The 15,221-nt window shown below is 38.7% G+C and overlaps 1 protein-coding gene across 1 annotated transcript in view; it reads right to left on the bottom strand.

Annotated features, from left to right (window-relative positions):
• SYT3 (synaptotagmin 3) overlaps nt 1–15,221 on the bottom strand; it is a 108,133-nt gene that overhangs the window by 17,221 nt on the left and 75,691 nt on the right. The window contains exons 3-6 of the mRNA XM_075280311.1: nt 8,042–8,162; nt 6,284–6,455; nt 3,971–4,100; nt 3,296–3,425 (exon numbers count right to left, since the gene is read on the bottom strand). Of these exons, the coding sequence (XP_075136412.1) occupies nt 3,339–3,425; nt 3,971–4,100; nt 6,284–6,455; nt 8,042–8,162 (510 nt within the window). The 3' untranslated portion in view covers nt 3,296–3,338. The remainder of the gene's footprint in view (nt 1–3,295; nt 3,426–3,970; nt 4,101–6,283; nt 6,456–8,041; nt 8,163–15,221) is intronic.

Genomic DNA, 15,221 nt, shown 5'->3' with positions numbered 1-15,221 from the left:
TTTCTGTGAAAAACGCTGCAGAAAAAAATTGTAATGTGTTTCTTGCGTGGTCGCTTCTGAAACATTTTTTGGCAGCGATTCGCTGTGTGGGGCCTTAGGGTCGGTTCACATTAGCGTTTGGCTTCCGTCCAGAAGGAGTCCGCATGAAGACCCCCCTGAACAGAACATCAATGCAACTGCAAGCGCTGTGCAGTTAAGCACACTGACCCCATAGACTATAATGCGGTCCGCGTGCTTGCCTCGCACTGCCCGCACGAGATTCACTTTATTAAGTAGGCCAGAGGTTTCAATTAATATGAAACCATTAAATAGTGCAATGCCTTGTAAAGTCCCCCTGGATCCTCCCTATGATTGAAGCACCAGTGTGCTTGTGTGACTGCTGCTCCATTCACTGCTATAGGGGTGCTGAGACTGGAAGCATTGTCAGTCCTACTGAAGTAAATGGATTGATGATCACACCAGTGCAATAGAGCTTCATTCACAGTCCTCTATTCTCCTTAACAGTGGGGAACTTAGCAGTTGAACCACCAGCAATGTGATGGTTATTCCTTATCCTGTTGATAGAGAACAAGAGTCTGTAATGGAACAACCCCTGTAACTGCAAAAAAAACCCAATATTGAATGGACGGTATCATAAATTTTCTGATAAATATGGTCTGAACAAAGGACTGGCTGCAGGTTACATAGTTTGTATGTAAAAAATATGGAGTCAGGCAATGCTGTGGTTGTGGGGTGATTGCAAAATAAGAAAATGAAAGTTGGCTCTCAAAATGTGACCCAACATAAGTATCAGGTAAATCTAAGTAAAAATAACAATTTACCTATTGGCAGCAAATTCCCATTTTCACCTATGTATAGATATAAAACTTTACTTTTATTATTGCCTAATAAATAATTCTAAAAACAGTATGTGTTACTGTGATCATTATCAGCTAATGGACATTACGATATATTGCTTCTATTATAATGTTCTCATTGTATAATTTCTGCTCAGATATTGTTATAGTTTACACTAGTATATGTACTACCAGACAAGAGAGAAAAAAATAACTAAATAAAAAAATAAAAAATAAAATATATATATATATATATATATATATATATATATATATATATATATATATGTGTGTGTGTGTGTGTGTGTGTGTGTGTGTGTGTGTGTGTGTGTGTGTGTGTGTGTTATATTTCAAAGATCTCTATACACTAAAACAATAATGTCCCCTTCTGATATGCCTGTAGAACAGCCATCAGCCTGAACCCCAGTGTGCTCTCATTAAATTCACTTAGATACAGTGACAGAACAAGTTAAGATATCAGCGTATTCCCCTCCAACATGTTATGCCAACACAGGGCATCCTCAGGGGAAGGGGAACAACGAACACAATGTCCTGTGTGACAAGAAGTCTTCTAAGCTTATATTGTGACATCACAGTCCTTCTCTTATGACTACCACCTATAAGTAGACATTATTTGGATAAGTGTTTAACCAGAAAACAAATCATAATCTCCCACCCAGATGGTGAGCAGTGGCAGTTAAGGCAGGTCTGACACTGTGTATTAATGAAAACTCTATTACAAAAAAAGCAAAAAAAAAAAAAAGAGATTTGACACTCGCACGTCACCTGGTCAATCAAACTAAACTATTCAATTGACAGTCACGGACAGTCAAGCAATGTAAGTCACTCATTGGATAGTCACAGACTATCTGATGCTGTATTTTTTCTCTATTGTAAAAAAAAGCCTAATAATATGAGATTTGGCATTGAAAGGGTGACCTGGCAATTATAGGTAGCACAGTAGACATTCAGAATAATGTAGAGCTTCTTCACTCACTTCTACCCTGTTTCCCCGAAAATAAGACAGTTTCTTATAATTAATTATCTAACGAAATATATGACCTTTCTTATTTTCGGGGATGTCTTAAGCAGCGGCTGGAGCGGGGAACAATCTGCAGTAATGCTGATGCTTCCTTAGCGGAGCGCCGGCATGACTGCTGGTTGTATGTGATCCAGAAGGTGAAGGGGGGGGGGGGGGGGTCTTATTTTCGGGGAAACAGGGTATGACCTCTCTGCTGCTATCTGTCAAAAATTCAATAACTCTAATTAAACTATGCTCAGGAACACTCCTTTCCTAAAATTCTGTAGTACTACACCTACATTGGTGTTTTTTTCATTAATACTGTGCTAGCACTATTAGCTGCAGTGCCTGTACTCTCTCCCTTCTTGCTTCTGTCTCAAAAACTGACTCCTCTCTTATTACTGACTGAGAAGCTATTGGCTGACGATGCCATAAGCATGCCTAGATCACACAGACCAGACAATCTTGCTCCTTTATGTTCTACCTCATGTTACACTAGACAGCGGACATTTTAAAGGTTCATCCGTGATGAATCGTAAACCAATACTTTAGAAAAATATGAGTTAAATCCAGTTCATTCCAAAGAGATTCGTTCATCTCTGATTAGTGTTTTGCTCAGGTTTTGGGCTGCAATCTTCATGCCTCCATTCATTTTTCGACCACCTGAAATACACTTTGCAGACCACAACCATCTTCTGCCCTTGTCTGCATCTGTCCATGAAGTAGTTAAATTTGGTCTTGCCCTGTGACTGACAGCCTGCCTTCCTGTCAGGTCCAGGGAGGGTTCATCCTCCCCTATTTAGTCTTGGCTCACAGTCACACTGGTGCCTGTTATTGCCTCATGCTTTCTGGCTTTCTCTTGCTGTTTAATTACTTGTTTTCTGATTCTTGACCTCTGGCTTTCCCTATTGACTATTCTTTTGGATTTCAATTTTAACACTGTGTTGCTCGACTGTTATTGGACCCTTGGCTAGCTGACCTCCCTTTGTTGTTGTTTGTCTTGTCTATGTTTTGTGTTTCACTTATATAGGAAGGGATCGTCTCCAAGTTGCCACCTATTACCTACTGTCTCTTGTGCCCCTTTCTCCAGGGTTTCCAGCAGCTACTGGGGAATTGTCATCAAAGCAATTTCCTAACAATATGATAGGAATTATGTAATGAAGAATTTTAGATATTTTAACTTTCAACTCAAGAACCAAAAGAAAAGCTAATAAGCCATGTCCACCTTTCTTGCCACACCTATTTTAAAATAAAGAAGACAAAAGTTTGTCAGGTTTGTAAGAAATGTGAAGTAGCCCCTGAGACTTTCATTCTGGTTTAATGGTTGCACACATTTATTTCTGATTTTTAATAACTGGAAAATGAAAAAGGCAAATATATGAATTTTTGTTCCTCTATATTCTCTGACTGGATATATGAAGTTGCATGTAGTACTTACGGCTCTCCTGATCTGCTTCTCTCTTTCTAGACAGTGGAATCAACTAGTCAGAATGTGTATTGTCCACTATTATACTTGGCTTCTCCCGAGGTGGGGAAGATTTCGTTACAAAACTGGTCAAAGCTTTCTCCTGAAAATATAAAAATGAGAAAATGAGTTAATCCATTAAAATCATGATCAAGGTTCAATGAGTCTATCATGTCTTCTAGATGAGAATAACATAGAAAGGAGTGCAAGATAACAAGTCTGAGAATATTCAATTTCTATCACTAATAACTATTTCTGTGTATAACTAATTTTGTGTCTACCTACCTCTGCCCGCCCACACACACATACACACATACACACACACACACACACACACACACACACACACACACACACACACACACACACACACACACACACACACACAGATTACAACTTTTCCTAGATCATATTGTGTATAGTGAGAATTGTCAATCATAGTGTCTGGGCAGAGGAGCAGGACTCTCAGACTTTCTCGATTGGTAGGCAGGGGAAGGAGATTTCACAAGCTTTTACTGAAGAAGTTACATGTAAAAGCTTTTTACATGAAAATACTCAAATAACATACAATCTAGAGCAAAAATGGATAGCATAGTTATATATCCAAAGAGGTTTGGACATTGTAGTCATAATACAACATGCATTTACCTCCACCAGTTGATGCCAATGCTCAATTGGTTTCCTGGGATTTGCGAGCATCTCGTTCCAGTGTTCTCTCCCTGGCATATCCGCATCACTTCCCACACGACACATTCCAATAACTTCATTGTGACCTATACTGTATAAGTGAAATAAAATATAAACATTACATCTTCATTACCTGACTGCAGAAAACTAATAATTGTTTGAAAATCACTCAAAATTCAGGATTGTACCCATCGATCTGGATTGGTTGAGTATGCTACCATTACCATAGGGTCCAGTGTAGATGCACCGCTTGCCCTATGGCTAAAGTAGCCCTTGCCACTGCTTTTACATTGATATAACTGTAGCTGTATAAGAGCAAATTTTTGTGTGACTAGTTATACTTTAAAATTACAATGATTTAATAATCTATACAATGCACTGAGAAACTATAAAAAAAAACTATTTGTGGGTTGGAATGTGTGTTTACTTTGCAGTTGAAGTGACACATGATAAAGAAATTTGCTTTTTCATTGCCATATTCTGAAACCCATATTTTTTTGCTCTCTTTTTTGCTCTCTCTGCTTGTTGGTATTCTCCCAAAATTAACATGTCTGACAATAGCGGGCTTCATGCAAGAGAGATCCGCTGACACCAATATCACGAAGGTCCTGACTGTTTTAGACGCGGTTCAGATGAGCCCCAGGTCTCGATCATACCCAGCACTCCTGGCTTGAAAAAGCCTTTGATAACGTAAGCTGGGAGTAATGGAAAGCATGAGTTTTGTGGGTAACTTCAGCTCTTTGGTGTCAGAGCTCTATCACTCCCTGAGGCTGGGTTCACACAGGGTTTTTTGGACTGGATTTTGAGGTGGAGGCCGTCTCAGAATCCAGTCCTAAAAATGGCCAGCTGTGACTGTATTCCACGTCAAAATCCATTCCAAAAAATGTGTGAACCCAGCATAAGAGTGAGGGTTTCCAGTCCAAGTTTTATCGCTCAGCCATTTGTTCTACATTAAGGCACTAGGCAGGGAAGTCTGCTTTCACCCCTTCTCTTTAACCTTACTATCAAGCCAGTGTCTTGGTTGCTCCCAGGGATCGCAGGTATCAGAGTTGGATGTCACTTGATGAAGTTTGCACTTTATTACAATGATGTGAGTTTTTCTCCGCAACCTTTCTGGGGAGGTCCTTGTGGTGTTTGAGACCCTTCAGTCCTTTGGGGCGTTTTCTGGTTTTAGAGTCAACATTAGCTAAATCAAACTGCTAGATATTTCTCCCGATCCCCACAGGAGAGACTTGAGTGGTCTGGGGGTGAAAGTTACTAACAATCCATCACATACCTGGGCATCTCTACTGGAAGGGTCCCCTCCTCTTTGCACTTCCTGAACTACCCTTCTCTTATTTTGAAAGGAAATTCTTTCATACTTACTCAGTGTTTTTCTATACCACAATTATTCCTTGAAAGCATCTCCCTTATCCCTTTTCTTTATGTCTATTTTTTGTCATTTTTGTTTTTCTTTGTAATAAAAAAATTGTAATATTGCTATGGCAGGCTTAGAAACCTTTAGAAGTCTCGTGGCTGCTGTATGAACTTAACAGCTCCCACAATCTGTTACTGCAGCAGCAGATATAGGAAAGCAGCTAAAAGGGTTGTCCAGAATTACAAAAAGACAACTACTTTCTTCCATAAACAATGACACACCCCTACATTAGTTATGTCTAATACTGGATCTCAACACCATTACAGTGAATAGATCTGAGTTGAAATACCATAGAAAACCTCAGAACAAGTGCTGTCCTTAGAAGTAATTAGTTAGGTTTTTCTACTCCTGGACAACCTCTTTATTGTCTTATTATGGTAATTATTCTTAGTTAGAAACAAAACATTGACAAACATGGAAGAAGTGGAGAAAAGATCATAATGCGTATCTACATACTTCTCCCCAGGAGTGGTCGACCAGCAAAATTGAACAATAGTTTGTGAGGTCACAAGAGAACTCAAGATAACCTCAAAGCAACTAAATACCTTTTTCCCATTAGCTAATGTAAATGTTCAGGAGCTAGGAAGTTGTTATGGGGCCATTCACACAGAGGAAAATGGTGAGGAATTTGGTGTGTAATTTCAGTGCTGAAAAAAAAAAGCCTCCCATTGACTTCAATGGGTTCCGTTAGCTTTTTTTCCCACTAGCAGAATTTTCTGCATTTTATTCTATGTTATGGCTTTCAGACATAAAGCAAGGAATTTGAGTTTATTATTTCCTCAGATCAATGTATGGTCAGCAGACAGTAATTTTGCAATCTATGATAAAATCAAGAAGAGAAATAGCCAAGTACTTACCAATCATAGTCCATAACTGCAATTGTGAGGCTCACGTGGTCCATATTTTCATTAGGAATGTCAAACACAAGTGCCTCATTGTAGGTTGGGTTCAGCGTATTCTTCTTTATAGAAGTCTTCCGTTTTTTCAGCCTCCGGCCTTCACAGATCAGAGATGCTTTCACATATGGGTCTTTAATACAAATATGATAAGGAAGATTATATAATCTGCATATTTAAAACAAAACACTACATGAAGGAAATCTGTCAGGAGATTTTTACTGCCCTGTCTGAGGACAGGAATAGATTTATATGATTTAAAGCAGAATTTGTGAGTGAAAATCAGATACAATCCTGACAAGCCTCCCAAGAGAGACATTGAGAGTTGTAATAAGTCTGCCCATACTGACTAGGGTAACCGGGACTCTTATTGTCTCTTCTAGGAGTCCTGTTGGGATTTTAATTCTTTTTAATACTTCTTAAAAGAATAAACCTATATGTTATAATGCTCCACTTCTCTCTTTGTATCATATTCTGCACTTAGATAGGGACTGCTGCTCCCTGTGTCTATCATAGCATAGATCTACTGTGCACATGGAGATCTATGATAGACACAGGGAGCTGCAGCCCCTGCAGTGTATAGATCACTACTTAGACGATGAAGGAACTTGTAGTGACGTCATCACAGGGACAAGCCAATCACAGAGCAGTAGAGACGACATCACATGGACCCCATAGACTATAATGAGGTCCGTGTGTTTCCACATGGTCTCCACGTGAGTCATGTGGAGAGAAAAGTACTTCAAGAACTACTTTCCTCTCTGCATGATTTGTGCGGACAACACGCAAAAAACACACGGACCCCATTACAGTCTATGGGATCCATGTGCTTTAATTGCTCACCGCTTTTTAATGCGTTCGGTATTCCATTTGGGGAGTCTCCAAACAGACTTCCCGAACAGAATACTGAACGCAGATGTGAACCAGGCCTTTCAAATATAATCAGAAGGCTATTTTTTCCTATATAAAACGCTTGCTAGTTTCCTGTGAGGCAAAGACAGGAAGAATATGAAGTATGCAGTTTTATTTCATGGTTAATGTGAGCAAAATTCCAACCTTCAAATACACTTTTGTGACTGTGGAACATGGCAGCAATAATTCAGCGATGAAAATCAATTATTAATCACATACAACTTCATGTATAAGAGAGTTCAGAAATGTTCTTCCTACTTCCTCTATAGCCGTCCTAGTGCTGATTGTTTAAGCCATTAAATATTTAGTATAGGTTAGTAAAAATAATCTAAGGCACACAGTAAGAGTCATGCATATGCAAGCACAGATTTAACTTGATTTAAAGAGATCAATACGACATATTGTTTACTTTTAGTCAACTTTTCAGGTGTAGCTATAGAAGGTGCATGACACATGTGGTAGGGGGTGCCCAGTCACAGATCATGTTTATGCTTGAGCACAGCCAATAAATAATTGTATATATAATAATACAATGGCTCAAAGAGTTCAGATAAATATTTTGCTAGTGACACAGTACGTAGAGATGAGCGAACACTGTTCGGATCAGCCGATCCGAACAGCACGCTCCCATAGAAATGAATGGAAGCACCTGTGACGCCGGCCGCCGGCAAAGTCAACGTCACAGATGCTTCCATTCATTTCTATGGGAGTGTGCTGTTCGGATCGGCTGATCCGAACAGTGTTCGCTCATCAGGCACAATATCATGGCAAACCTGTGTATAGCAAACAACTGTATAAAAAACTAACCTGAGAAGCCAGTCAAATCCATTGCCTTCAAGTTCGTTGCTTTAATAATGGTGACAGTAAGGCGGCCGGCAGTCGGCAGGTAACACAGTGAAAAGTTGATTTCACCCAAGTCTGCTTTCTCCTTGAAATGCAAAACAGACTTTGAATGTTTCCTGTTTTTATAGCAATATTATTTTCAGAAGAGCAGCAATTAAGAAGTGAAAAGATTGTGCAATTAAACCAATTAAAAGAAAACTAGTACAAGGTGTAGGCACTTCACCAGATGTTCCTATAGCTTAATCACATCCCTGTGTAACTCATATACCAAGTCTGCCTTTCCAGTGGTAATAGTACAGCTTCTTTTCACATTTGAGTCTTTGTTATTATGTTGTGAGAAAAGATTGTCATACAACACTGGAATGGTTATATTATAGCTCTGATTCTTAGCTTAGTTTCGTACTGAAGGACTTTGAGGGTTCTGTATACTGGCCTCACCATACCTGAACCCAAGGCAAAACCATTTATCCAAGATACCAATAAAACAAAATATACACATGCTAAGATGACTATGCACATTAAATAACAATTGGCCGAACCCCTTTTTCAACTAACAACTATCTACCTCAATGTTCCCTCTTGGATTATTCAATTTACCTATGGACAGACACGTGTCCTCTCCATATTTCTATTAGATGAATGATTGAAATCCTTCCTTTCCTGCACTAATAGGTATTAAGGGACTTGCTAAACTTCCCTATCCCTCAAATTGGCCAATCTCTTGAAAATCAACAGATTATTATATTGTAAAAATGGAAACAGTTTAACAAAACGTTAAAGAGAGTCTATCGTTTGAAATATCGTTTTTGAACTAAACACATGTTAAAATAGTCTTAGAATAGCTAATCAGAATACCGCCTCCTGGCCCTTTCCTTTACACTCCCTTCATGCAGATGAGTTCTCCTCTCCTCTTCGCTGCGTCAACAACTGTCTTCAGCAGATCCAAATCCTGCGCATGTGCTGTATGTTTGGTCACTTTGGGTTCAGGACAAGCGTACTGCACATGCTCCGCTGGCGCAGTACGCTCATTGAGGAATAGAATAAAGATGGCTAGTGAAGCAATATTTAGTTAAAAAACGATATTTAAAATGATAGATTCCATTTAAAATGTATTGCTTAACATTCCAACATTTTAAATGGAATGGAAAAAATGAAAATAAATTATGTAATTTGATGTGGGAAATAAATTCAATGAAAACCCAAATATGTATGTAAGAATACTGAGCAATCTAAATAAATCACTGCTTTAGTTAAAAGTTGTTCCATTTTGGAAGTTCTTAAGAGTCCTACACAAATACCATACATCTAGCCCATGTGGCTGATACGTGGACCACGTCAACAATGCTTAACTTAGGGTGGTTCTCTCCTAGTTCCACTGCATGTTGGGACATTGTCTAGATGTAGCAAACAAGATAGGGTAAATAGGGCTGAGTTATAATGTATTTTCTACTGCCACAGGGCAGATGAAAAGTGATGACAAAATTGTGTCCTCTTGGCCCAAGGTGGAAGTGTGATGATAACAACCAGCACCAAGTATTGAGCACTATATTTAATTCTACTGAATATCCCTACTACATTACTTTGTTACCACTAACCATATTAGCAGTGTCCACAAGTGGCTTATTATTTAGTAATTCACTAGCACAGCAGAGTTGGTGAATGGATATCAAACTGGACCAACTGCTAAACATAGCCACCATCACAATGGCACCAGTCACTCTTCTAGGGGCTTGTACTGATAGATTGTGCCAGTTTAGTAAACCAGTTAGTCATTTCTTGGCATGAAAGATTCACTGTTTGCAAAAGAACATACATTAAACGTTTTTGTTTTCCCTGTCTGTTTCCCGTATCTGTAGCCAGTGTTCCTGTCTGCGCTCAGCCATGTCCCAATTCCAACCTGATAAATATGTATGGCTTGTCAGAGCCAGCGATCTGTGGCGCTACAAATCCATTTGTGATGTGAAACAAAAACTGCAGAACAGACAAGTCTCACTAGACACACGCTCACAAGACGTCAGCACATGAAAAGCACTATACAATCCCCCCAAAATACATCCAAGATGCCACAGAAATACTAATGCATGTGTTTTTTTTTCAGCATACTCAAGAGGGAATCTTCCGGGCCTATGTTCTTCAAATTAAGTTGGTTATAAATTGCACTTTTCAGGTGGATAGGGAGAGAGGAGACATGGTGAGAGGAAAGAAAATCATATATTTAAAGAATTGCCTCATACGAATGCCAAACCAATGCAACCAATTAGTTAAGACAACTATAATGGGGAACACTGCAGTGGCAATGTGTCAGTAAGGCTTCGTTTCCAAATGGAAATCTATATGCATTAAAAAGTGGCTACCTAAAGAAAACAAATGGACCCCATAAATTATAATGAGGTTTGTGTGGTTTCCGCTCGAAAAGAAAAGTCCTGCAAGCAGCATTCTCTGCATGATTCGTGTAGAAACTGAGAGGAAACCACATGGACCCCATTATAGTCTATTGTGTCCATGTGGTTCCTTAGGTAACCCCTTTTTAGCCACTTTTTCGGTTTGCTATACACAATTCAACAAATTTGGACAACCATTTATTGTGTATGTAGAGCCCCACATCTCTTGTATGATGCTTATGTTCTCGGGAAGGTAAGGAGACTGCTTTGAGAGTGGCTTTCTCCAGTCTTCTAGTTCAGCATGCACATGTATAGAAGGGTCAGATGATTCAGCTATCTGAAGTGTATGGCTGGCTTCAGATAATTACAATTTTGCCACAAGTGGCAGCATGGTGATGGGTATACTGATGGAGGAATATGTTGTGACAGACCTGTAAAATGGTCTGTCAAAAAAACAGACATGTAAATAGACCAATTAACTCATCATTGGTTTTAAAATGGCCCAGAATACATTGCAGCTACTACATGTGTCCATACCGTTATCCCCATCGGCATTAGAATTAATGGTGACAGGTGTCAAATAGTCATTATTGGGAATAATGTATAGCTACTTCTGAGTCACCCACTGCATCACATCCACTTTATCATGTCCACTACATCACGTCCACTACATCATGTCCACTACATCACATCCACCTCCATGCAGCATTGCTATTACTTATTATAATTCATATCAAATCAGCATAACAGTTCTGGCTTCTTTTCAATGCAATAAAGCAGCCTCAACAGTCCTATGTAAATGTGGTATACAGCATAGTTCATTCTAAGCTTTGTGGTTAATGGACAGAATGCCAAAATTGCAGTGAAGACTGACACGGGTAGGAGATAAGTGAGAAAAGCCACTATTATGACAATTATATGGCAATGGGCACAGTTAAGGCTGCTATCAGTGATAGTAACCCAGTGTCAGTTACATATGGAAAATATATTAGGAAATTTAGAAACAGTGAGAGGAAAGAAGAATATGATGTCTTATGTCATGCACTTTTGCAGCCCTATACTCCTAGCAACAGACAAGATGGTGTTTTAAGAGAAACAGTACAAGAAGCTAACAAAATAGGCACCTGGGTTACGTGATATATTATACATGACTTGGTATGAATATTTCAACAAGCTGTAACCTTAGGTAGAAGAAAAGAATGAAGGTAAAATGTAGAAAGAAAAGCAAATGGAAAATGATAATAGGTCTGTGAGTCATGAGGGTTGATACATTATTATTTTATTTCTATATTTCTATATTCTATATTTGCTGTGGGGCAAATACACTACCAATTTGTACACATGCATTTCAGGTCAAATTGCATTAAAAGATATCGATATTCAAAGTCAGGAATTTTGTTGCGCTGTAAGACAGAAGCTATCATTGTAATACCGGTAGAGTCACCATAACTGGACAAGTGATAGGGTCCCATAAAGAAACCCAGAAGGTGTCTCACTCTCCCCGACTGAGAACTATGCCAACTTGGTATTAATTGCACATAAGTCCAAAATCCTGCTTTTAGTACAAAGATTGTGCACTATTGCAAGGACTTTTCCCACTAATATAACCGTGGCTTATTTAATAGGTCTCATATAATTCATCATATATATATTTCATTTCAATCAACTTGAGAAAAAGCGCCATTACAAAGCTAATTAATCGTCAGATCAGTTGGGGCCCAACATTGCACCCCCATATACCAACTGATAAACACAGAATGGAGCAGGAAGCAGACAGCTCAATGTAGTCACCAGACCAGTTTACTGCAGATCAGCTTCCATTCACTTGATTATCTAAGCTAAGGATAAAACCCCCTTTTAATCTTTCTTTTCTAAGGCACATATCTTGGGGAAAGTCTTCAAAATCAATATATACATATATATGTAGCCACAAAAAAAGTACACCCTGTTTGAATTCTATGGTTTCATGGTCAATTTCACATAAAAAAAAGCATCTGGACCTTAGAAGGTCTTAAATTAGAAAAATGTAATCTCAGATGATCTGATAAATTACACTTGGCCATTATTGTTTATCAAAAACTTGAATGTATATACTTACTGCTAACACAGCAACCAAGATGGTAAGTAACAACCAGGTGTTGCTACCCAAATTCACTTGATTAATTGATAATCAGCAAATGTAACCATCTCTATAAAAACAGAAGTTTTGGCAGTTTGCTGGTTTGGAGTATTCAGGTGTGTGTTAACAGAATGCCAAGGAGGAAAGATATCAGCAATGGCTTAATGGTCTGAGAAACAACTTTCATGTTGCCCGTGAATTTTGGAAAGGTTGATAAGGTCACTTCCATACAATTTAAAGCCAACCATTCTATAATGAGAATGTTCAGACTTTGTCCCTGCTAAGCTTCTCTTCTACTATTATATTACTGACTTCCAACCTCTGGCTTTCCTTATTGAGTATTCTTTGGATTTTGATTTGGCACTGCATAGCTCGACTGTTACCGAACCCTTGGCTTACTGATCTCCCTTTTGTATTGTTTGTCTTGTCTGCGTTTTGTGTTTCACATATATAGGTAGGGCCCTTCGCCCAGTTGCCACCTATTACATAGGATAGGACCAGGCAAGCAGGAAGGGACAGTGGGGGGTTTCATCTTAGGGCACACTGTCTCTTGTGCCCCTTCCCAGGCTTTCCAGCAGTTATTGGAGAATTGCTGTCCTAGCAATTACATAACATTCAGCTTATCATTGCTGCTCTACGGACTAGCGTTAAGGCTAAGTTCACAACTGCGCAAGTCTGGACCGCAAAAACAGCTGTTACCTACAGACATTGGCAGACTCTATAGACTATAATGAGGTCCACAGGGTGTAATTTGGGTCTCCGCAGTTTTAATACTGAAACCAGCAGACAAAAGTCCTCTATGAAGCAAATTTCTCTCCACCAGTTTCTGGCGGTTTCTGCAGCAGAGACTCTACGCGGAAGTAAATTTAGCCTAACAGTGCATTTTCAATATTTTTGGGGTAATAAAAAAAAATCAACAATGATGTCTATAAAAATATGATTTAAATATTATTTTTGATTATACATTCCTTTAACTATACTGACACTGAATGTTGTTTTATACATTCAACTCTTGTTGTTTGTTGTGACTTTTCCTCTGTTCCTCCCTGTATTTGAAAGGTTGTCACTCTTCCCCTTCCATCTAGACCACTGAGGCATGAAAGATGATTTATAAGACGCCATAAGCTTTATCTCCTGGGTTTTAGTGTTTAAAGGTGTTTTGCATCACAGACTCTTTGTTATTTGTCACTTGAAGGGGAGACTAAGCTTGTTACTTCAAGGTGACATAAACTCTTCTTAATGGCACTTCAAGGCTTTAACAACACAGTGCATAAACTATAACTATATGCAAATTCTATGCAAATCAGCATCTCCTGAACAAAATATTTGTTTTTTGGACAGAAACATAGAACATACTTGTTTTTTATTTGTCTGAGCAATGTCCCCCCATCACCTACATCTACATGGTACAGTGACTACACAGCCATTCTGTGAGCTGTCTCTGACTTTAATATTTTAGGTCGCACATAAATTACCTAACGTAATTGATGTGCAAATTAATTTGTTTGCACTCTGAATATTTTCATAGCATTACTTCTGGATATTACCCAATGAATTGCAAGACGGGAAATGTGGAGGATTTTAAGGCATGTCAATCAAATCTTCTTAATCTTCCAAAACTGGAAAGCTGCTAAATTATTTGCTGACATAAAGCTGTTCTCTTGATGAAGAGGAGATATTACAGAGCTATTCTAGCATACGGCCAATTCCATACACTATTTCCCAGTCAGTGCTGTTCATATTGAACTGACAGAGGTAAATAAAATTACAGAGCAAAATCAAGATCCCACTGCTGGGAACCGCACGATCCCAAGAAGGGGCTGTGAGTCCCCGATTTGTATTGTTAGAGTTAAGTCCTCCATCTTTGTATTTTGGCAGCCATCTTGTAATCTTTCACATATAAACTGTATAAGTATGTATTTTTTCTGCTTAAGTCAAGGAGGCCCCTTGTTAGACTTTAAGGAATGTGATAATGAACGTTAATGCATAGGTTGCTAATCATTATCTCTCAAGGGCCTCATTTTGAGAAGATGCAGCTGACTTTGTATATTTCTTATCTCCTTTACATGATGTATGGACACATAACCAACAAAAGTATTAATCTTATGGTATCTGGGCACTCTGTCATATTTTATGGTATATGAAGGTCACTTAGAGTGTGTACAGACACAATCTATGTAGCTCATTGTTAATTAAGTTGGAACATGTCATCTTATCTCTTTTGCCATGATATATACATATAGACATAGTCTGGGATGTTAGCTCACACATAAGTATTTTGAATCCTTCTTTGTTTCATGGGAAAGTCCATCCCAGTGTGGAAAGCTATAATGAGATGCAGATTATAATGAGCCTCAGCCAATAGTCATGTGCCAGGCTTGTCTTCTATCTCTATAACCAATCATGTTATATACTGATTAGAATAGCCAAGCCAGCTCTTTGTCTGTAATGTATTTAAACTACCTTTTTCTTTCAATAAAATCAGAACTCACTTGATACACTATCAGCTGCGTGTGTGTGTGGCTTCTCCAGGCCCAATGGGTGGTAGCCCATCTAGGCCTGTTAATTATTTAATTTGGAACTCTGCAACATACTCTTATGAGGACCCTTTAATGTCCCCAACAAATCTGGCGTCCCTGGGTGG

The sequence above is a fragment of the Leptodactylus fuscus genome, chromosome 6, assembly GCF_031893055.1.
Source record: "Leptodactylus fuscus isolate aLepFus1 chromosome 6, aLepFus1.hap2, whole genome shotgun sequence".
In the NCBI taxonomy this organism is placed as follows: Eukaryota; Metazoa; Chordata; class Amphibia; order Anura; family Leptodactylidae; genus Leptodactylus; species Leptodactylus fuscus.
This window is presented reverse-complemented; position numbering and strand designations above follow the sequence as displayed.